The sequence below is a fragment of the Phyllostomus discolor genome, chromosome 12 (assembly GCF_004126475.2).
Source record: "Phyllostomus discolor isolate MPI-MPIP mPhyDis1 chromosome 12, mPhyDis1.pri.v3, whole genome shotgun sequence".
Lineage (NCBI taxonomy): Eukaryota > Metazoa > Chordata > Mammalia > Chiroptera > Phyllostomidae > Phyllostomus > Phyllostomus discolor.
Genome location: NC_040914.2, coordinates 29,142,300 through 29,165,925, shown reverse-complemented (window position 1 = coordinate 29,165,925; position 23,626 = coordinate 29,142,300). Strand labels below are relative to the sequence as shown.

The window sequence follows — 23,626 nt, the reverse complement described above, 5'->3', positions numbered from 1 at the left end:
GGCCACAAGAGACACATCCTGGGACTGACTACTGGCAGGGGTGTCTAACGCACAGCCCTCAGGCTGCATGTAGCCTGGGATGGCTGTGAATGCGTCCCAACACAAAATAGTAAATTTACTTAAAACCTTTTGTTTTTAAATGTGTGGTTGCCTCTCCTGTGCCCCCTACTGGGGTCCTGTCCTGCAACCCAGGCATGTGCCCTGACTGGAAATCAAACCGGTGACCCCATGGTTCATGGGCTGGCACTTAATCCACTGGGCCACACCAGCCAGGGCTACTTCAAACTTTTTTTTTTTTTTGCTCATCAGTTTTCATTAGTGTTTGTGCATTTATTGTGTGGCCCAATAAAATTCTTCTTCTTCCAATGTAGGATAGTGTATGTTCCACTAAGAAATGTTTAATTCCCAGAGAAGCCAAAAGGTTGGACACCCCTGGTACAGGATCATCCTTCCCTCTAGCTTTGTTTTCTCACTTGTAGAACAACAGCCTTGACATGAACATCCTAAAGAGGTTCCTTAATTCACAAAACCATTAGATTAGTTTCTCTGCAAAAGACCTCAGCTTCAGGAAACAGATATGGGGGTCCTGAGAAGGTCTACACATACAAATCACACAAGCCACAGTTCCTGGAACATTTGTGAATAAATTTTCAGAAGAGGCAACTTCCATCTTATTTATGGTAGATTCTTCCACCCATTATTAATACACTATCAATATTTCTGTCCTAATTGTGGTTCCGCCTAATGCTTACTCTTTTTTTTTTAAGATTTTATTTATTTATTTTTAGAGAGGGAAGGGAAGGAGATAGAGAGAGAGAGAGAGACATCAATGTGCGGTTGCTGGGGATTATGGCCTGCAACCCAGGCATGTACCCTGGCTGGGAATCAAACCTGTGACACTTTGGTTCGCAGCCCGCACTCAATCCACTGAGCTACGCCAGCCAGGGCTTAGAGTCTTAAAATAAATGAAACTTCCTATAAAATGTTGTACATCGTGGCACATCATTCCTTTGCCCTCAAAATTGCTGGAAATTATGTAATATATGTGAGTACTGTGAACAAAAAAATAAAATTCATATTGTTCATGAAAATGCAACAAAGGCTTCCTCTACTGGGTGACCTTTGACCTCCCCAATAATCAGGGCTTAAGGATGCAAATTCAGATCACAAATTCATGCAGTCTTTCTTTTAAGGACTTGGCCAGCAACTCAAAATAAACCTATATTGGACAAAGTGATTTTCTTTCATCATTCTGTCCCTTCTAAAGCACAGGAAGTTTGGGATCCTCACAAAACCTGTTTACCTCAACATGCTGAGAGATCAAAATTCTGCTTTCAAATCATCCCAAGCACTAAACAGAAGCACCAAAATTAAAGGTACAACAGCAAACAGACCTTTACAAAAAGATCATACACCAGATCATTCATTATACAGAAGCAATTCCCAGGTTTATAAATGAGGACTTGGAAAAATTCATCACAGCGTAATGTGAGAACAACATAGTCCCTGAAAGAGGCATACCTTCTTAGCTGAGGATGGGTTTTCTGGACCAACACTGGGTCAATGCCATTCTCTAGCCAGAGAGAAAGGAATGAGGATCTCACCAAGAGATCAGAGTATTCATAATATCTTCAAGCAAATGAAAGAAGAGAGGCCAGCTTCCCTGAGCCATGCTGGGATTGTAACTGAGGCAGCTGTGCAGGCGAGCTAGGTGGTAGAGGTGAAATGGCTTCAGTCAAAACACTGGCCACAAATAGTGACATCAATCCAGTAACAGTCCTGGGCAGGCTAGAAAGGGCAATGCAGCTCCTTAAAGCCTCTTGCATCTAACACATAAAGAATGTAGCACAGTGTATGTTCCACTAAGAAATGTTTAATTTCCAGTAATGTGATAGTGCGTTAGAAAATAACATTCCCAGCACATTTAAGGCTTTTCTCCTATGTGAACTATCTGGTGTCGAAGAAGGTAAGATTTGAGCCTAAAAGGTGACCCACATTCACTACACTCTAAAGGTCTTTTTCCAGTGTGCACTCTCCAGTGTTGAAGGAGGCTAGAGCAGGGGTGTCAAACTCATTTTCATCAGGGGCCACATCAGCCTCACGGTTACCTTCAAAGGGCTGAATGTAATTTTAGGACTGTGTAAATGTAACTACTCCATAACAGTTAAGCCAGAGCTCTGTGCTGCCACCAAGTAGGAACAAGGTGCCAGGCTGATAAAACAAGGTAGAGGGCCGATTCAGCTCAGGAGCCTTGTGTTTGCCACCTGTGGGCTAGAGGATTGACTATAGGCTTTCCAAGAAAATGTACTCAACAATATTCAATATGGCAAGAGCATCGTCTAAAGGACTTCCCACATTCATATGGCTTTTCTCCAGTATGGACACTTGGGTGTAGAATGAGGGTAGTTATAGCTAAAAGATTTCCCACATTCACCATATGCATAAGGCTTTTCTCCAGAAAGAACTCGAAGGTATTGAACAAGGTGTCAGCATTGTCTAAAGGATTTCCCACATTTATTACACTCATGTGGCCTTTCTGCCGTGTGACTTCTTTTGTATTGAATGAGGACAGAGTTTGTGTTGAAGGACTTGCCATGATCCCTAGTCTCTTAGGGCACTGCTCTACTATGAACTGTCCTGTGTCAAATGATGATACAGATTGGTCTAAAAACTTTCCAAATTCGCTAGACTCATTAAGCCTTTCTCCAGAGCAGACACCTTCATGTTGAACGAGTTTCTGGTTGTGGCTGGAACCTTTTTAACATTCATCCCACTGGTGGTAATTTTTTCCGTGAAAGGCCTGCCCATTCCCACTGCCATTGGGTGGCTTCTCAGTGTTAGGAGTGGCCTCAAGAAGGCCTGATGTGGCTGGAACATCTTCCCAAACCTCCCTACAGATAAAAGGTTGTCGTGATACATACAAGCTACATCTGGTCACAAATGAGGCCCTGTCCATATGGCCTTCTCTCTCCACTGGCAGGCCTCTGTTGCTGGTGATGGTTTGCACTGACATGACTCACACATGTGTCACTGAAGAATGTTTTCTGCTCAAGGTATGCTGCTTGGAACTCAGTCAGGTGCAAAATACCTTTCAAGACTGAGACACACTGCTCACAGGGATGGGTCTTCAGGGTTATTGGAGCTGTTTTAGAAGAATGGACCTGTGACTCTCCTTCTACAGATACACTCTGTTCAGAAGGGGCCTCCTCACCTTCCAGTTTATGTCAACAACCTGAAAGCAGACAAATGCTTAGGAAATGGGTATGGATTTTGGTGGGGGTAAGGAAGTCCCATTACAAAGGTGTGTCAGGCATACTATGTCAGTTCCATGGGATTGGCTGAAAGTAAGAGACCTGGAGGCAGGTTGAATAAGGTGCTGCTGTGCAGTTAAACCTCTAAGATCACAAAGTAGGGGAGACCTCACCAGAAAAAGGACATGAAGACAGTAAGCGTCACATGGAAAAGAAGCAGGATCTCCAACTCGTCTTCTGCTAACAGTGTTCAGCAGGGCTTGTCTGCTGGTGACATGGGCAAGATGTACTGGAGGTTAGTCATGTCCTTTGCCCAGTAAAATTCAATAAATGAGTAGCTGGTATTTGAGGACTACTTAAGGATGTATGCACACCTCATTAACCCATGCATAGGTCAATGGCGGAGAGTACTACAGAGGGAGCCGTGCAGAGAAATAGGTGATGCAGGCAGGCCACAAACATGTAGGTGGCCAGGAGCTGGGAAGTTACAGATGAAGTGACAAGGCAGCAAAGTGTCAAGGATGGAATTGATACATCAGAAAAAATGTGAGGTCTGGACAGGTTGCTTAGTTGGATGGAGCATAGTTCTGTGCACCAAATTATTGTGGGTTGGATTCCCACTCAGGGCACATTTCCTGGGTTGGGCTTAGATCCCCAACTAGGTGGGTAAGGGAGGCAACCAATCCATGTTTCTCTGTCTCTCTCTTCTTTTCCCATCCTCTCTCCCCCTCTCCTTTCTTTCTAAAATCTACAGGGTCTGGCATGAATAACACCCTTTTTATTACATAAAAATCTTTTATTACAAAATCATAAGCATGTAATTCAATAACACAACAATATCACACTCAAGCACCACATGAAATTTTAGGTGAAATGTTCAAATTGCTGTCTATTCTGTGTGAGACATTTATGTACCCTACCAACCACACTCAATGGCACTACTTCTGCCAGACCCCCATATAAACATATTCCTGGGTGAGGATTAATAAAAACATCTTTGAAATATGATTTACAGAGAGCTATTAATAATGATTATGTAGTTATTCAATGACAGTGGTATGAATTGCTCTGAGGACACCTCAGTGGATGGGGAAAAGAGTTAAGACTTCAGATAATTTTTATCAAGAGACACTGAAGTCTGAGTTAGACTGAGCCTAATCTTGGTATTGTAATTTATTTTAAGGTTCTCAGCCACTCTTTTTTTTTAAGATTCTATTTATTTAGTTTTAGAGAGGGAATGGAGGGAGAAAGACAGAGAGAAACATCAATGTGCGGTTGCTGGGGGTCATGGCCTGCAACCCAGGCATGTACCCTGACTGGGAATCGAACCTGTGACACTGGTATTGTGATTCTTTTTAAAAATATATATATTTACCTGGCTGGCATAGCTCAGTGGATGGAGCACGGGCTGGGAACCAAAGTGTCCCAGTTTCGATTCCCAGCCAGGGTACATTCCTGGGTTGCAGGCCATAACCCCCAGCAACTGCACATTGATGTTTCTCCCTCTCTCTCTCTCTCTACCCCCTCCCTCCCCTCCCTAAAAAAAAAGAAAAAAATATATATATTTATATTGAATTTGTATTTGATTCTTTAAGTTATATTTATATTTAATTTATATTTATTAATTTTAGAAATATGGTAGACCAACACACATCTGAAAAAATATCCAGTCAGTAATGCAAATTAAGCCACAATGAGATATCACCTTACATGTGTCAGAATGGCTATCATCAATCAATCAACAAACAAGTGCTGGCAAGGATGTGGAGGAAAGGGAACCATTATGCACTGTTAATGGGAATGAAGACTGGTGCAGCCACTGTGGAAAGCAGTATGGAATTACTTTAAAAAATTAAAAATGCAACTGCCTTATGACCCAGTGACTCCACTTCTGGAATATATTTGGAGAAACTTGAAACACTAATTTAAAAAAATATATGCATCCCTATGTTCATTGCGGTATTCTTTACAATAGCCAAGATTTACAAGTAGCCCAAGGGCCCCTCAGTAGATGAGTGGATCAAAAAGCAGTGGACACCCTGGCCAGTGTGGCTTAGTTGGTTGTGGTGAAGTTACTTACATTGAAAGTTTGGGAGTTTGATTCCCAGTCAGGGCACATACCTGGGTTATATGTTCAGTCCTTGTTGAGGGTGGATATAGGAAGCAACTGATCAATGCTTCTCCCTCTTGCTTCCTCTCCCTCTAAAATCAATAAAGATAAAAAAACAGTGGTACACTTATACAACAGAATCCTACTATGCCATAAAAAATAAGGATGTGTTATATTTTGAGACAGCATAGATGGATCTGGAGTTTTATTCTAAATGAAATAAGCCCAGTCAGAGAAAGAAAAGTATTATATGATTTCACTCATATGTGGAATCTATTGAAGAAAACAAACAAGATAGAAACAGAATAATAGATATTGAGAACTGTCAGAGAGCAGGGGGTTGGGAGGGCTGGGCGAAAAGGGCGAAAGGATTAAGCAAAAAAAAAAAAAAAAAATCTCATTAACGCAGAAAACAGTATAATTACCAGAGGTAAAGGGGGTTAGGGGGTAGTAGAGGGTAAAGGGGGGATAAATGGTTATGGAAAAAGACTTACTTTGGGGTTTTCACACAAAATACAATATGTAGGTGATGTATTATATGTATAATTGTACACCTGAAACCTATATAATTTTATTAACCAATACAATCTTAATAAATTTCATAAAAATATAAAAAAATAGAATAAAACTCTTGGATACAGCCCCAGAAGGCAGGCAACTTCTCCACACAGTGGAGCCTTATCTGCAACCCAATAGTCCCCCCTTCTATGAATGTAGAGAGGAAAACAGGGAAATGTCACAATTTACCTGGCACATTGCTCTCTTCCATGATTCAAGCCATTCCTTCATGGCGCCTTTCAGTTTCTCAGCGGGATGGAGCCCCAGTTCCTAGTGGACACCAGTTCACAAATGGATTCCGAATAACCAGCACATGTGCTTTTGCCTCTGTGCTGCACAGAATAATTTTTTTCTCTAAACTGCCTTTTCAAACTAGTTGGGCAAATAAGCTCCTTCACCGCCCCCCACCACACCTGTCATCTTTGCAACATATGGATGGATAATATTGCACTTTTATGGTATCTGTTCATAAAATGGCATTCTGCAACTTTCAGTTACCAGTCATATTCATGTCGCATTTAGCTATTGATATTTCCAATGGATTAAAGAAATTATTATATCATTTGAATATATTGATTCCTTTTCATGGGCCAAGGCCTATCCCCAAGTTCCCACCTCCCCTCCCCATGATTTTAGGTGCCTGTGGATCCATGAAAATAAAGGGTGTGGACAGAGGACTAGGATGCAGGTAGAGTTCATGTCCTGGCATTGCAGCTCACTGTCTTTTCACATGGGACACCTTCCTAGATTTTAAAAAGTAAACAACACAAACATTATACTTTCATTCACTCAACAGGTATTTATTGGTCATTTAAAATGTGTCAACCACTTTGTAGGCACCTGAGACACTTTGCTGAACAAAACAGAAATTCCCTGCCCTCCTTAAACTTACATTTTTAGAGGGGGAGTAAATGAATGGAATATGTGATCGAGAAGTTACAAAGTATGTTCTAAATAGAGAAGTACTATGGAAATATACATAGTCGCAGGCATATTCATATGCATTACCCAGAGGAAGCTTCAAATGTGGAGGAAACACGTCTGAAGGCAGTTCTCTGGTGCATCCTCAGGTGGCGGTGGTAGGTGGATGACTGGCGGAAGCATCTCTGGCACACAGAACATGCATAGGGCTTCTCTCCAGTGTGGATTCTCTCATGAGCCAGAAGGTTGGTTCTGTGGCTGAAGGGCCTACCACAGGTGCTGCACCTAAAAGGCTTCTCTTCCGCATGAATCTTCTGATGCACTTTTAGGTCTGAGGCTTGGACAAAGCCTTTGTCACACACGGCACAAATAAATGTCCTCTCATTATTGTGTCTTTTCTGATGCACTATTAACTGAGATAAATACCTAAAGATCTGGAGACACTTGTCACACTGGTATGATCTTCGGGCTCTGTGGAATCTTCTTTGGCGTCTCCCACGTGTAGAGCTTCCAGCATTGTTCTGATGGGTAGGATCAGGCTCAGGGGTGACCTGGTGCAGCCTGGAGAGGAATGCTGGCCTCACCTCCATGAGGACATCTTGATTACAAGGTCCTTTTGGGGACCCTTCCTGGGACCTAGAGGGACTTAGACTTACTCTTCTGTAGCTGAGTGAATTCTCTAAAGAAACATCTTCCCCTCCAGGCCCAAAATAGTTCTCTTCCTGGATAATGAGCAGGGGTGGTGTTTGATAGCCTTGACCAGTAATATTGTCGTTTAGTTCAGTAGTTTTCAAAATGTTGCCACCATTTTCTTTATCCTCATCTCCTGTGAGTATAAAGAAGTGACTGAGCAAATCTGTACCCAAAAAAGAGTTTACATGGTAAATCCCTGTGGTCCCTGGGCCCCCCTTACTCACCTTGTCCTGTTTGCAGAGAAGCATTGTGGGAAGTCCAGAAGGGTGTCCCCATGTTTGCCACTGTTGGGGTTCTTGCTGCCAACTGTTTTGTTAAATGAACAATGACTTCTCTTAAGGGCATATTCTCAGAAAAGAGGGCTTCCTGTCCCTGCATGTGGACGTGTACCTGTTAAAAAAAAAAAAAAGAAAGAAAAGAAAAAAGAAAGGCCTACTGCGTGGGAAACCTACCCAGTCAGTCTTCCTAAATCTCTATACTGCAGGCTCCTACTCCTCTTTGTTCTGCCCATAGCTCTACTTGCATTATATTTCATTCTGATTTCTTCATTCCTAATGAAAAAAAACCAAGGTTTTCTGAGGGAAAAACCAGCTCATGTTCAGGCATTTCTTCTCATCCTTGAGTTTCTGCTTAACTGACAGTCTCTTAGCGAGTCCTCCTACCACCTCACCATGAAAATCACCATAAATTAATGTTGGCTTTTCTATGTCCCACTGAATTAATGCCTAGAAAACTTCTTTATTCTTGCTTACTTAGGATGGTAGATTCCCGTAGTAAGGACTAATAACTGAGTCTATAGTAACTCTTTCTCTACTTTGGGCATCCCGAACAGATTGTAATTATTCTCTGTCCCTTCTGCCCCTCACCCCAGGGTCAGAACCCTCTACTCACCAAGCCAGGAGACTTCATGCAATCATCACTCAGACATTCCATGAATGTCTCCAGGTTTTTGCCACTTGCTTCCCATTTCTCCTTCAACATGGATCTGTCACTGCAGTGCCTATTGATCATAAATTGTTCCAGGACCACTTGAAAAATAATTTCATCCTTGCTGTGTTTTTCTGGCTGCAGCCACGAGTGAAATGACTTATAAATTCTTTGCAGTTCCTGCCTTGCACACATGTTATTGCTATTCTGAAATGAGCTGAGCTGAGTGTTCTGGAACCCAGGGCCCCTGTCTGCCTTTTGGAGAGCAGGTCTTTGGCTGGGGGTAAAGTCCACATTTTCTGACCTATAGTCATTCCCACATGGTTCATAGAGAAATGAAGTCCTGAGATCTAAATCCATTCTTGCAATATTTCTCAGAGACTCAACTTTCAGGATTCTGTTCTTGAACACCTGTGTTGATAGTGCTGGATGCTTAAAAAACTGTGAGCTACAAATAAAAGAGAGATGAGAGACATGTATTTAATTCTGTCACTGGCATACTTAAAAAATAAATAAATTTCAGTTGGCCAAGATGGAGGCATAGGTAGAGACACTGTACCTCCTCAAATAACCAAAATGAGGACATCAAAAATTTAGAAACAAGCCCTGGCTGGCGTAGCTCAGTGGATTGAGCACGGGCTGGGAACCAAAGTGTCCCAGGTTCGATTCCCAGCCAGGGTACATTCCTGGGTTGCAGGCCATAACCCCCAGCAACCGCACATTGATGTTTCTCTCTCTCTCTCTCTCTCTCTCTCTCTCTCTCTCTCTCCGCCCCCTCCCTTCCCTCCCTAAAAATAAATAAATAAAATCTTAAAAAAAAATTTAGAAACAAAAAACAACCAGTACTGACAGAAAATTGAACTGTATGGAAGTCCGAGAACCAAGGACTTAAAGTAGACACATTCATCTAGACCGATATGGGGGATGGGGTCGGGCAGCCATGAGGAGAGGGGTCACGGCAAAAAAAAAGAAAAAAAAAAGCAGCAGCTGGTGGACCCCGGGCACACAAGGCGGCAGCGGGTGGATTGTGGAGGGGCTTGGTGGGCAGGGTGGCTGGCGGACCAGGTGGTCCCACATTTGCACAGATAAACCAGGAGAAACTGGGAGGCAAGACAGACCAAGCAACCCAGGGTCCAAGCACCAGGAAACAAAACCTCAAAATGCCAATTGAAAACACCTGTGGGGCATTGAGGCACCAGGAGAGACTCTCAGACCCACGGGGTTCTAGAACATACACAAGTCCACCCACCTGGGATTGAGCACCAGAAAGGCCCAGTTTGCTTGTGGGAAGCAGCAGAAGTGACTGAAATCCTAAAGAGGGTGGAGCAAGCGCCATTTTTCCCTCTTGGACCCTTGCCCCACTTGCAGCGTCACAACACAGCGACGGGGTTGCCCCGTCCTGGTGAACACCTAAGGTTCTGCCCCTCATACGTAACAGGTGCGACGATAAAAAAAAAATGTCCCAAACAAAAGAACAGATCAAAGCTCCAGAAAAAAATATAGCTAAGTGAAGAAGAGATCGCCAACCTATCAGATGCACAGTTCAAAGCACTGGTGATCAGGATGCTCACAGGATTGGTTGAATTTGGTCACAAAGTAGATGAAAAAAATGAAGGCTATGCTAAGTGGAATAAAGGAAAATGTACAGGGAGCCGATAGTGATGGGAAGAAAACTGGGACTCAAATCAGTGGAGTGGACCAGAAGGAAGAAAGAAACAATCAAACAGAAAAGAATGAAGAAATAAGAATTCAAAAAAATGAGGAGAGGCTTAGGAACCTCCAGGACATCTTTAAACATTCCAACATCCGAATTATAGGGGTACCAGAAGGAGAAGAGGAAGGGTAACAGGTGGAAAACTTATTTGAACAAATAATAAAGGACAACTTGCCCAATCTGGCAAAGGAAATAGACTTCAAGGAAGTCCAGGAAGCTCAGGGAATCCCAAAGAAGTTGGACCCCAGGAGGAACACACCAGGGTACATCATAATTACATTACCGAAGGTAAAAATGAAGGAGAGAATCCTAGAAGTAGCAAGAAATAAGGGAACAGTCACCTACAAAGAAGTTCCCATCAGTCTGTCAGCTGATTTCTCAAAAGAGACCTTACAAGCAAGAAGGGGCTGAAAAGAAGTATTCCAAGTCATGAAAGGCAAGGACCTACATCCAAGATTGCTCTACCCAGCAAAGCTTTCATTTAGAATGGAAGAGCAGATAAAGTGCTTCCCAGATAAGGTCAAGTTAAAGGAGTTCATCATCACCAAGCCCCTATTATATGAAATGTTAAAGGGACTTATCTAAGAAGAAAAAAAACATGTATAGTAAAATGATAGCAAACTCACAATTATTAACAACCACACCTAGAACAAAAACAAAAACTAAGCAAACAACTAGCACAGGAACAGAACCACAAAATGGAGATCGCCTGGAGGGTTAGCAACAGGGGAGTGGGAGGAGGAGAGAGGGGGAAAGGTATAGATAATAAGTAGCATAGATGGCAGGTAAAAAATAGACAGGGAGAGGGCAAAAATAGTATGGAAAATGTAGAAGCTAAAGAACTTATAAGTATGACACATGGACATGAACTAAATGGGGGGAATAGCCCTGGCTGGCGTAGCTCAGTGGATTGAGTGCAGGCTGTGAACCAAAGTGTCGCAGGTTTGATTCCCAGTCAGGGCACATGCCTGGGTTGCAGACCACGGCCCCCAGCAACTGGACATTGATGTTTCTCTCTCTCTCTCTCTCTCTATCTCCCTCCCTTCTCTCTCTAAAAATAAATTAATAAAATCTTAAAAAAAAAAAAGAAAAAACGGGGGGAATATAGGTGGGACAGGGTATGCAAGGTGGAGGAAAGTGAAGGGGGGAATGGGAGAACTATAATAGCATAATCAATAAAATATATTTTTAAAGATAAATTTCAGGCTCAGATTACCATATTTTGCTGTGTATAATGCATACTGTTTTGTCCCTTTTTTTTAAGGGAAAAATAAGGATGCTCATTATACATGGATACAATGATTACATACCATAGGTATAATAATCTCATGTATAATGCACACAAAAATGTGGGTGCACATTATACAAGGCAAAATATGGTATTTTATTTGTGAATTTTGAAAGATACTTAAGAAAGAAATAACGTTAATTTTTACCAGAATTCTCTAAGAGCAGAGATAATCCTTTAAATTTTTTTAAATATATTTTATTGATTATGCTATTACAGTTGTCCCATTTCCCCCCTTCTCTCCCCTCCTCCTGTACCCCCTCCCACCCACATTTCCCTCCTTTAGTTCATGTCCATATGTCACACTTATGAGTTCTTTAGTTTCTATATTTCCCGTATTATTCTTGCCCTCCCCCTATCTATTTTCAACCTACATTCTATGCTACTTATTCTCTATACCTTTTCCCCCTCTCTCCTCCTCCCACCCCCCTGCTGCTAACCCTCCATGTGCCCTCCATTTCTGTGGTTCTGGTCCTGTTCTAATTGTTTACTTAGTTTCTTTTGGTTTTGCTTTAGGTGTGGTTGTTAATATTTGTGAGTTTGCTGTCCTTTTACTATACATGTCTTTTCTTTATCTTCTTTTCTTAGGTAAGTCCCTTTAGCATTTCATAAAATAAGGGCTTGGTGATGATGAACTCCTTTAACTTGACCTTATCTGGAAAGCACTTTTTCTTCCCTTCCATTCTAAATGAGAGCTTTGCTGGATAGAGCAATCTGGGATGTAGGTCCTTGTCTTTCATGACTTGGAATACTTCTTTCCAACCCCTTCTTGCCTGCAAGGTCTCTTTTGAGAAATCAGCTGACAGTCTGATGGGAACTCCTTTGTAGGTGACTGTCCCCTTATCTCTTGCTGCTTCTAGGATTCTCTCCTTCGTTTTTACCTTGGCTAATGTAATTATGATGTGCCTTGGTGTGTTTCTTCTTGGGTCCAACTTCTTTGGGGCTCTCTGAGCTTCTTGGATTTCTTGGAAGACTGTTCCCTTTGCCAGATTGGGGAAGTTCTCCTTTATTATTTGTTCAAATAACTTTTCCACTTGTTGCCCCTCCCCTTCTGGTAACCCTATAATTCGGATATTGGAACGTTTAAAGGTGTCCTCGATGTTCTTAAGCTTTTCCTCGACTTTTTGAATTCTTATTTCATCATGCTTTCCTGCTTGGTTGATTGTATCTTCCTTCTGGTCCACTGTATTGTTTTGAGACTCAGATTCCTTCCTTTCACTATTGGCTCTCCTCCGCGTATCTTCCTGCATCTCTTTTATGGTGACCTGCATCCTTTCATCTAATTTGCGCCCAAAGTCAACCAACTCCGTGAGCTTTCTGATCACCAGTGTTTTAAACTGTGCATCTGATAGATTGGCTATTTCTTGGTCGCTCAAAAGGATGAGTCCTGGGGGACTGATCTGCTCTGTTGAAAACATATTTTTCCCCTGTCTGTCCTTTTTTTTTTTTTCAGTCTGGTTGCTCTTGTTACATTGGGGGGCGGAGCCTTAGGTGTTCACCGGGGCTGGGCACCCCAGTCGCTAGATTGTGACGTTATATGTGGGGGCGGGGCGGGACGGGACGGGAGAAAATAATGGCGATAGTTCCGTTCTCCTGGACTCAGACCCTTGTCTGGGTTTCCGGGCTGCGAGTTCTGCCCTGGTCCACAATTGCTGCCCCTCTGGGTCTGCCAGCCGCAGCTTGCGTACTCAGGGATCACTGCTGCGTTCTTGCGCCCCAGATGGCTGTCGCCCGATTTCGCGCCAAACTTTCCCTGACCTCCGTGCGCCGCCAACCCGAGCCAGCCCCGCGCCCGCCCGGCTTGTTGTCTCCTACCAGTCCGGATGAACGCGTCTACTTCAACTTCTTGGCTGCCCGACTTCCATTCAGATAAATCCTCTGCCAGATCTGGGTGTTATTCTGATTGTAAATTATTGTTGTAAATTATTGTTTTTCTAATCTTGGTTGTACGAGGAGGTACGGTGCGTCCACCTATTCCTCCATCTTGCCAGAAGTCTCTTCGATAATCCTCTTTTAATTAATGGACTTAATTAATCAGCCTTCCTGATAACAAAACCTTACAAGTACATTATGGAAAGGAACAATAGTGGCCAATAATTCTCACCAGCATAGACACAAAAATTCTAAACTAAATATCTGAAAATCAAACCGAGTCATACATAAGGAAAACACCTCATGAATAGACAGCTTTTATCTTCTACATGCAAGTTGGGTTAAATTTCAAAAAGCAGTATGAATTACCCTTGGAATGGAACAAACATAATGTATTTTAGGAGATATATTAGATATGCTCAAGAAAATCACTATGCAATGCTGAGAAAAACATTTAGTATACTAGAAACAGAATAAGTACAGAAAAAAATTATTCTTATATATTTTGTCCTCGAGACTCAAAGAGAGAAGCCCATTATCAATCTATACAACATTTGTCTGGTACCTAAACCAGTGAAATAAAATCAGAAAACATGTCAACTATTATTTGTAGATGGCCTAATTTTGTCTGAAGGAAAAATCCAAAATATTTTACAAATACTAGACTAGGAGAATATAGCAAGGTGCCTGATACAGTTCAAGATGCCAAAATCAATTTCTGTAATAAGACAAGCAGATAAAGTTAAAGCAAAAATTGTATCACTTCCTTTACCAACACCACATATCTACAAACAAATCTAATAAAAGATATGCAAGCTCTGGCCAAGAAGCTCAGTTGGTTAGAATGTTGTCCTAATATACCAAGGTTGAAAGTTTGATCCCTTGTCAGGGCACATGAAAGAAGTATCCAATGAATGCATAAATGTATAAACAACAAATCGATATTTCTCTCTCCCCCTGCTTCCTCTCTCTAAAATAAATTTTTAAAAAATTATATTTTATTCATTTATTTTATCCTCACCCAAGGACATTTTCTCATTGCTTTTAGTGGTAGAGAGAGAGAGAGAGAGAGAAACATTGATGGTTGCCATCTTATTTGTGCCCCAACTGGGGATCAAACCCACAACCTGAGTATGTGCCTGACTGGGAATCAAGCACACAACCTTTTGGTCTATGGTACAACACCTCATCTGAGACACACCAGCCAGGACAATAAATAAGAAAAAATTAAAGATATGTAAGGTGTCTATATTGATAATACAAATTATTAATATATGCCCTAACTGGTGTGGCTCAGTGGGTTGGTGTTGGCCTGGAAACTAAAAGGTTACCAGTTCAATTCCCTGTCAGAGCACATCCCTGGGTTTTGGGCCAGGTCCCTGGTTGGGGGCATGTAAGAGGCAACCAATCAATGTTTCTCTAGTACATCGATGTTTCCCTCTCTCTAAAAAGAAATATAATCTTTTAAAATTAATATATGGAAAGAAAAGCCATGTATGTGGATTGATTAAAAGGCTGGAAGTTATAGAAAATGTCATATATTTCCAAATTGATTTATATATTCAAGGAAATTCCACAGAAAATCCAGAGAATTTGTGTGAATTTATGTGTGAAAATTGATAAAGTGATTCTAAAATGACACGGGTATCAAAAGGCCAAAAAAATAAACGAAATTTCTTTTTAAAAAACACTTTTAAATTTTACTTATTTATTTTTAGACAGATGGGAAGGGAGGGAGAGGGAGAGAGACAGCAATGTGTGGCTACCTCTTGTGTACCCTGCACCAGGGACCTGTTTGGCAACCCGGTCATGTGCTCTGATGGGGAATCGAAGCAGCAACCCTTTGTTTCACAGACCAGCACTCAATCCACTGAGCCATACCAGCCTGGGCTAAAGATATTTCTAAAGAAAAAATTTAGAGGGTTTACACAACCAGATAATAAATTTTCATTTTGTGACTATTACTAATACTGAAGACAGTGTCCTAATGGCACAAAGACTGACAAATACAGCAACAAAATAGTGTCCCAATAGAGATGGAGAGAAACAGCTGTTTGATTTGTAAAAAATGTGACACTAACTTGATGCCATTAAATGAAGGCAATGAATGGTCTACAGTATAGTCTTTTAATTAATGTAAGAAAATCTAGTATTAGAAGAAGTACAGAAAAACAAGAGATGGGCCGGGATCCATGTAAATGAGTTGTGCTGAAAAATCTAACTTAGGCACAGACATGTGTCTGTCCACTGCAGCTACACCTCTGTTAGTCCTATGATCTCTTAGGAAACTTTCCTTCACCTTTCATGGATTTTTCCTCCTTGAAGTTACTTTTCCTTGAGAACATTTCTTTCTGCTTCACTACTTTTGTCAAATTTAAATCTTTACATTTATCTGTTTTTTTTTAATTTAATTTTATACAAATTGACTTTAGGGAGAGAAAGGGAGTGAAACATCAGTTTGTTGTTCTACTTATTTATGGATGCATTGGTTGATTCTTGTATGTGCCCTGACTGGAGGTTGAGCCTGCAACCTTGGGGTATCAGGATGACCCTCCAACCAACTGAGCTACCGGGCCATGTTGATTTTTTAAACATTTATTATTGATTTTAAAGAGAGAGAGAGAGAGAGAGAGAGAGAGAGAGAGAGAGAGAGAGAGAGAGAGAGAAAAGGATCAATTTCTGTTGTTCCACTTACTTATGCATTCATTGGCTGACTATCATATGTGCCTGGACCGGGGATCAAACCCACAACCTTGGCATATTGGGACAATGCTCCAACCAATGGAGCCACCCAGCCAGGCCCTTTTTTAGTTTTGTAAGGTTTTCTTAGACCCCACCAAGGAAATAAACAGCTAATTAGCCATGGAAACAGGCAGATAAGTTTTATTTTGGAAGTTTGTGCTCCTGGGCGACGTTTTCTCCACTTGGAGAAAGGGCTAAGAAAAGACCACGCGGGAGAAGGGAAAGGGTGGGAGTTTTATATGGGTTGACTTCGCGAGGGAGCCAAGGATTGGTTCTTGGTGAACAAAGAAGCAACATATCATTGGTGGCTCCTGGTCTGACATCACCAGCTCCTTCAGGTCAGAGTTCAGTTGCCATATTACTTGTAGTCCGAATGGTGGCCATATTTGTAGTCCAAAATGCTAATTGTAACTAGGTTCCCAATTGTCCTACCCCGCCCATCCTAACTTCTTTGGTGTAATACGGACAAGGGGATGACATGGTCTATCTGGCTTCTTCCTGCTGTCAGAATGGGTGTAGAGAGGAGGGGCAAGAGATCAGCTGTCAGGGATAGGCAGGAGTAGTTTTGGGCCTGAAGCAGCATCTGGCTGAAGGTAACCCGGGAGGCTTCACGAGTTCTTTCCTGGAGAAACTTCAGGAAACTGGAGCCAAATGTTAATAGTATGCAGATTATTATGAGTGGCCCTAGGACCGGGGCCAGGATGGTAAAGAGTAAAGAATGTCACCACAGGGTTATCGTTTCAAGAGAGGCAGGGTCCTGGCGTAATTTGTCCCTGAGATCCTGTAGGATATTGACATTTCCCTCTACTAGGCCACTTTTATTTACATAGAAGCAGCAATGTCCCTGCAGAAAGACATGTCCCTCCTTTTTCTGCTGTTAGTAGGTCCAGGGCTCTGTGAGTCTGGAGAGCAACCTGGGCTACCAAGGTTATGTCTCTGCAAAGATGCTAGAGAGGTGGCAGGGGCATTAAGGGCCTGCTTCAACTCAGCCCGTAGTTGGCGAGTGGCTTAGAGACTGTGTGCTAACCTAACACTGCCTATTCCAGCTGCTGGCAGGATTGTGAAGATTATTATCTACTAGTATGAGCAGGGATACTGGCCTGTATTTCTTCATGCCTGGTTAGTTTGTCCCTGAGCTTCCACTCTCCATAAAGCATAAGCTGTGGGGTCAGCACAGTCAGGAAGCAGGGGAAGGCAGAGGCAGAGTTAACGGTTCACAGCAGCATTTCATTGCACCAAAAAAAAAAAAAAAAAGTACCAGGGGGCTGGTGGTGGTACCTGATATGGGAATAGTTTGGTTGCAGGAAGAGGTGCTATCAGTGGCATAACATACCTGCGGCTGGCATCCAGATCTTAGAGAAGAGATACAGCCTTTAAGAGGAAAGGTGTGGGGGAGTCAGTGACATTGAGAGGATTAGGGATGGAGATGGCTGCAATCGGAGAACAATCGAGATAAGCACATAAGAAACAGTAATATTTCCTGTATCAGTAAGACTTAGGAGGGAAATACCTTGACGTAGGGTTTTAATCCATGGACCTGGAATAAGAGCTTGGTATATTTCAATGGAACTCTGGGGATGTGAACAGGAGAAGCTTTGGTAGTTTTCCCTTTACTCCCTGCTCCCATTTGGAGTCCCATGGGTTATTAATAGTAAAGCGCCAAGGCTGGAGAGTCTTCTATTCATGGTATTTGCAATAGTAGGGGAAGCCTTCCTATGTCTGGCCAGAGTTTGCAATTACTACCCATCTGATCATACAGGAAGCAGGGAGCATGCCATCCGTATGGGGCAATCCAGCTGTCTAGCCCTTTAAAGCTACTTTTGGAAGCAGCGAGAAGGATGGATGTAGAGCAACTGGAGGGAGGGCAATCCACGGAAGTGACTGGGTGAGAAACCACCTGTGTATCTTTGTTACCGGTCTTACACACGAAGAATCTCCAAATGTATTTGTTTTGTAGTTTAGGAATGGTTTCTGACAGGCATGGGTGAGCAAGGAGGAGGAGGATCAGTAAAAACTTAATTGGGAGAACCTGGTGTTTGAGTAAAGCAGACTTGGGTATTTCCTACAAGCTGCGCTGACCACTTTTCTGAGGCAGGGGCCAGCTTAAGGCAGAGTTGGACTGGTTGGGCAGTGCTGGCCTGGCCAGGAACCTGAGTTCCTAAGGGATTTACTTTTTGTAAAACCTGCATTGGGATATTATTTTCCTTCTTGTCTTTACAAGCTAGCATAATTATAAGGACCTTATTTGAGACCTCCTGAAACTGTAAAATAGCTTCCAGGCTGGCCAAGTGGCCTTGTCCTAGCAGTGGTATAGGGCATTGTGGAATAATCAGAAAAGAATGCTTAAAAAATTTGGCTTTTAAACTGACAAGTGATAAGGGGCGTGTTAGAGTTCCATCAACCCCCATGACTGAGATCTGGGAAGGGGTAAGGGGACCAGGATGTGATGGCAAGACTGAATAGGTAGCTCCTATGTCCATTAGGAATGAGATAGACTTACCCACTATTTGTACCATTATCATGGGCTCGGCAAGGGTGATGAGTGTCTTTGAGTCCAGGCTGCGTCAGCTGCCCATGAAGCCAAAGAGCTTTAAGGCCAGAGAGGAGTCCTCACCTTGGCTGGCTGGTTCCCCGTGTAGAGGCGCCGGAATGAGTCTTTAAGGGAACAGGCATCTCTTTAACGGCCGAGCTGCCAGCAGTTGAAGCAGTTTGGTGGCTGGTTGAGGGTTTGGACATTGGCAGGCCCAATGTCTTTCCTTACCACATTTGAAGCAGGCTGCTGGCAGCGTTTCTTTCGGTGGCCCGGACTTTGACTCGGCCCTGGGCTGTGACGTCCTGGGTTTTCGGCAGGCCTCAGGGCTGCAGCGCTACTGTCTGCTGCAGGTGCACTTGTTGGGCAGCCTCAGCATTTTTGTCCCGGTTGTTAAAAACTTTAAATGCCATGTTTACCAGGTCTCAGATGGGGGTTTGAGGACTGTCCTCTGCCTTTTTTTAGTTTTTTCGAATGCCTGGGGCTGACTGAGTTATAGTGTTGACGCATTAATACCTGTCTCTCTGGAGACGATGGGTCTATATTAGTGTATTTTTGAAAGGCTTTTACCAGTTTGTTTTGGAAGAGTGCAGGGTTTTTTTCCCCAAATTAGTTAGAAATATGTAAAGGTCTTTCCAGGCCATAATAAAGGCAAGGGTTAAAATATGGAAGTTACTGATGAGTTGAGAGGAATTTTTAGAAGTTTGCTAGCCTTTCCTTGTACTGCTGCTGGTTAACTATTGAGAAAGGCACGTGTGCCCGAGTACGGCCCTATTTAAAGGAGGAAAAAAAACACCATAAGCTGCTGTTTGCCAGCATTATGAAAACTCTGGGTGCTGCGGTGCCCAGCCCCATGCTCTGCTCAGGACAGAGGCTGGAAAAAGAACAAAACAAACAAAAAACCGCAGAGATAATAGGCTTAGGACTCAGGCACAGCTGGAAAAAAAACCCCAAAACACCTCAGTTTAAAATGTTACCTTCTCCGCAGCACTGGAGAGGCAGGTACCCTGCTGTTTTGAGTAGTCAGTTAATTACTCTATTGTTTTGAGGACCTACAGTAGCTCCCAGGTTTAGAAGTTTACAATGCTCCAAAGTCTTTTTTTTTTTTAAGATTTTATTTATTTTTTATTTATTTTTTTTAGGGAGGGAAGAGGGAGAGGGAGAGGGAGAGGGAGGGAGGGAGAAAGAGAGAAAAAGAGAGAGAGAGAGAGAGAGAGAGAGAGAGAGAGAGAGAGAGAGACATTAATGTGCGGTTGCTGAGGGTTATGGCCTGCAACCCAGGAATGTACCCTGGCTGGGAATCAAACCTGGGACACTTTGGTTCCCAGCCCGCGCTCAATCCAATGAGCTATGCCAACCAGGGCTCCAAAGTCTTAATTCCTCAGTTTCCTTTCTGAGTTTTACAGTCAAGGAGGGAATGAAATTTTATTTTTTGTACCATTGTTTCTAGACAATGTGGGCATAGTGGGGCCAAGCCCAATATAAAGCTGAAATCGAATGCAAGGTTTAAGTTAGGCAGGTAAGGTATATCATCACCTCCTGCTGGGCACGCAATAAGGATCAAAGGCATGGTTTTAGATTAGATGGCTGTCTGGCTAGAAATAAACACAGCAATTACTTAGTAAAGCAGACAGGTATGAGAGTAGTCAGAGATGCAAATGTAGTCAGAGAAAGGAGAAAATACTTGAGGCAAATTCGAACAAAAAATACCTAGTTAGGAGAACAGAGCCTGGAAAAGGCAGGACTTCCACTACAGGCTAAAATCTTGCTTTCTTTTCTTAAAGACTACACCTAAGTGGGGAATGTACCACAGGGATGAGACAGTGTATGCTTTTATAGTGTGCCTCTAGCCGCGTGAACATTCACTTGCAGTTGGCAGGAGACCTAGTGTTTTGGGTTTTTTTCAGTTTACGTTTAAAGTAACCTCCCACAGGTATCTTTGTTGCTCCGAGCACCCTTGTGGCTTTTAAATGCTTGATCCGTGCCCGTGGGGTGTGGCCATTTTTTGAGAGAAAGAAAGCAAGACATTTGCCCAGCAGACATAACACTGTCCACTCCCTTCAGTTTTTGCAAGGGGTATTCGGATGTAAATTGAGTTGTTAGAAGTTACCGAGGAAGAAAGAGAGAGAAAGCTGCTTGTGTGCAGGGCTTCCAAAAGCCATTATTCCTTTGGTTATCCCTAACTTTTTTACGTTTCGGTTTCTCCCCTGACTAATACAGCCAGGGTGACTTGGAGTGCTGGGTGACCAGCCCTTAAGTGCACTTTCCCGGACCAGCCGGAGTTTAATTACCATAATTGGAATTCCCTATGAGGCCCCTGAACGTTTTAGGGATTGACCTCAGACACCACAGCAAGGCTCCCACTTACGTAGAGACACTCAAAGATTTGGGCCGGGGGAGGCTGCCTCTTTTCTTTGGGGCTCGGGCATAACCGGAGCACTCATTTCAGATCTCATTGTTTTTACTTCCAAGCATAGGCTTAGCACTTTGAACCCCCCCCCCCCCAACAGCACAGCATTTCCTTAACTCTGAAGGTGAGAAAGGCAGCCTCTGCTGATAACATACTCACTGTCACTGTGTTTCAGTCGGCTGGAGACAAAGAGTTAAGTTTTCTGGCACAGCCTCAGCATTTCCCCCCTCCCCCAGGAATAGGCCTCTGCCGGATGAAGGCCGCTGGTAGGGAGCTGGTAGGGAGGGGGGAAAGGAGGAGGGAGAAAGGCCCTCAGAGGGAGGGAAACAAGATCTTCAGGAGAGGCAGAAAAAGAAGGCAGGAAGCTCCGGAGCTGTTAGTTTTGGAGAGAGAGCAGATTCAGAATTTTTCCAGGGCAAGAGAACTTGTGCCATGGAACAATGGGTGCACAAGTCCGGGCGGGAGCACAAAGTTCTGAAGCTCTGAATGTGGGGACCTTAGACTATTTTCCCAATCCATCGGCAAAAATTATTTAGGTTAGTAAGGGTAACAAAATTGAAAGTGCCTTCAGGGGGGGCCAGATTTTGCAATTACTGAACTGATATAACGGCCAGGCCGTAATGGACAGAAAAATTAGTCATTTCTGTTTGAGGCCAGACACCCTAGAGGCGACTTAGGGTCTGGTTTGAACCCCTGCCCTCCCATTCCTGATTCCAAGGACTGAAGATCAGTGACTGAGAATTGGCGTCCTGCAACTCAAGTCAGACCAAATCAGACAGAAAGGGGATCCAAGCCTAGAGAACGTCTTCTCCTAGACTTAAATCCCAGGAGAACAGTATCTCCTGGAAGGGCTACCCCGACGCAGCGCCACGATTTTCGGTTAGGAAAGCAGCCTTTCCCACAGACGGAATCCAAGGACCAAAAAATTGAGGGACCGCAGCACTTACCCTGATTCGGTGCTCAGACTGGTGGGGTAGCCACAAGGCCTCCTTGGGGAGCCGGGAGAGGAGCAGTCTTCAGGAAACAATGACTCCTCCTGGGTTTCGGCACCAAATGTAGTTTTCTTAGACCCCGCCGAGGAAATAAACAGCCAATTAGCCATGGAAACAGGCGGATAAGTTTTATTTGGAAGTTTGTGCTCCCGGGCGACGTTTTCTCCACCCGGAGAAAGGGCTAAGAAAAGACCACGCGGGAGAAGGGAAAGGGTGGGAGTTTTATATGGGTTGACTTCGCGCGGGAGCCAAGGATTGGTTCTTGGTGAACAAAGAGCAACATATCATTGGTGGCTCCTGGTCTGACGTCACCAGCTCCTTCGGGTCAGAGTTCAGTTGCCATATTACTTGTAGTCCAAATGGTGGCCATATTTGTAGTCTAAAATGCTAATTGTAACTAGGTTCCCAATTGTCCTACCCCGCCCATCCTGACAAGTTTCATAACATAAAAACAGAAAGAATGAGGGAACAGTGGGAGTCTTACGTGGGCCCAGTAAAGGAACTGATTAGTTGTTTAATATTTGTTAATTAATTTCATCAGGTTGTCTGATCAAATTAAGCACCTTTATCCCATTAATAACAGGCTAAGATGAATCCAAAAGGATCCCAGAGAAAAGGCAACAGTCTTCCCTTTTAAACTTCCAGGTGACCTTAATCTAATTAATGCTAATCTTCTTAAATCCTGCGGGTTTCACTCTCCTTTGCCCTGAGGGAAAAGTACTAAGTCCTTCCCAGGTCCTAGGGGCCTTGCCTAGGCCTGTTCTCACCCCTCCACCCACCATCTTAGGTGTTGTGTGTGGTTCTCTAATTTCCAGGTATACTGGCCTTTTTTATTTTTCTGTACCCTATCCTTTCTCTGGTCCTCCCTGAAAATTCTCCTTTTCAGGACTACTCCAGGCGCACACAAACCACCACTTGGTCATACTTGTAGACATCCCACAGGGACACAGCTTTGAAACACAGTGGTAAAAACCTTGGCATTAAAAACTAGACTGCCAGGTTTCCAATGTGGAACCAGCTGTTTGATCCAGACCGAGTACCCACCGGGTGCCATCAGTGTCACAGGGTTCTAAACACACCCAGCTCCCAGAGTTGTCGGTAGAGCTCAGTGAGTTAATATATGAATAAGGCTCAGCTAGTAGGTTTGAATTTTAGCCGCCACCCCCCACCCCAATAGGCCATAGACCAATACTTTCCCAAGAAGCCATAAAAATGAATTACTAGAAACATACAATTAACAAGCCCACACAGGCATACAGACTTTTTGAGGAAAACCATCAGACCAGGCCTTTACACAGAATCCACAACATCGAGCCCTTTTAGGCCAGAGCAGTTGTCAAGGTAGAGGATACTCCTTTCCTGAAAAAACCGCATATCTTTATACCTAGGAATCTTCACCCCAAAATTACACCCACATGCACATGCACAAAACACAAGAACAAAACTAGAAATTGTTATTTCTTTCTGGCAACTCACCTCCTTGAGAAGACCGAACTGCCAACTGGGTAATCCTGGATCAAAAACTGAGCTACTGACTGGCTGGAGGCACTCACTTATCTGTTGCCCTTACCCAAGGCTCCTCCCCCTTATAAAGAGACTGGGGTCAGTGGTGGAATTA

At 43.2% G+C, this 23,626-nt stretch overlaps 2 protein-coding genes across 3 annotated transcripts in view; both read right to left on the bottom strand.

Moving 5' to 3' along the window:
* The window catches only part of LOC114510901 (zinc finger protein 211-like), a 251,805-nt gene that overhangs the window by 168,624 nt on the left and 59,555 nt on the right, over window positions 1-23,626 (bottom strand). The window lies entirely within an intron of this gene.
* Window positions 6,492-23,575, bottom strand: LOC114510866 (zinc finger and SCAN domain-containing protein 4-like). Of its 2 annotated transcripts, XM_036013467.1 has the most exons (4): window positions 23,485-23,575; window positions 8,425-8,908; window positions 7,758-7,923; window positions 6,686-7,666 (listed from the first exon to the last, which is right to left on the bottom strand). In XM_036013467.1, exons 2-4 carry the CDS (start codon window positions 8,818-8,820, stop codon window positions 6,924-6,926), a joined length of 1,305 nt encoding a protein of 434 aa, XP_035869360.1. In that variant the 5' UTR covers window positions 8,821-8,908; window positions 23,485-23,575; the 3' UTR covers window positions 6,686-6,923. The 2 variants fall into 2 exon arrangements, with proteins under 2 accessions (XP_028385163.1, XP_035869360.1); XM_028529362.2 differs by lacking the exon at window positions 23,485-23,575 and having other exon boundaries at window positions 6,492-7,666; window positions 8,425-8,977.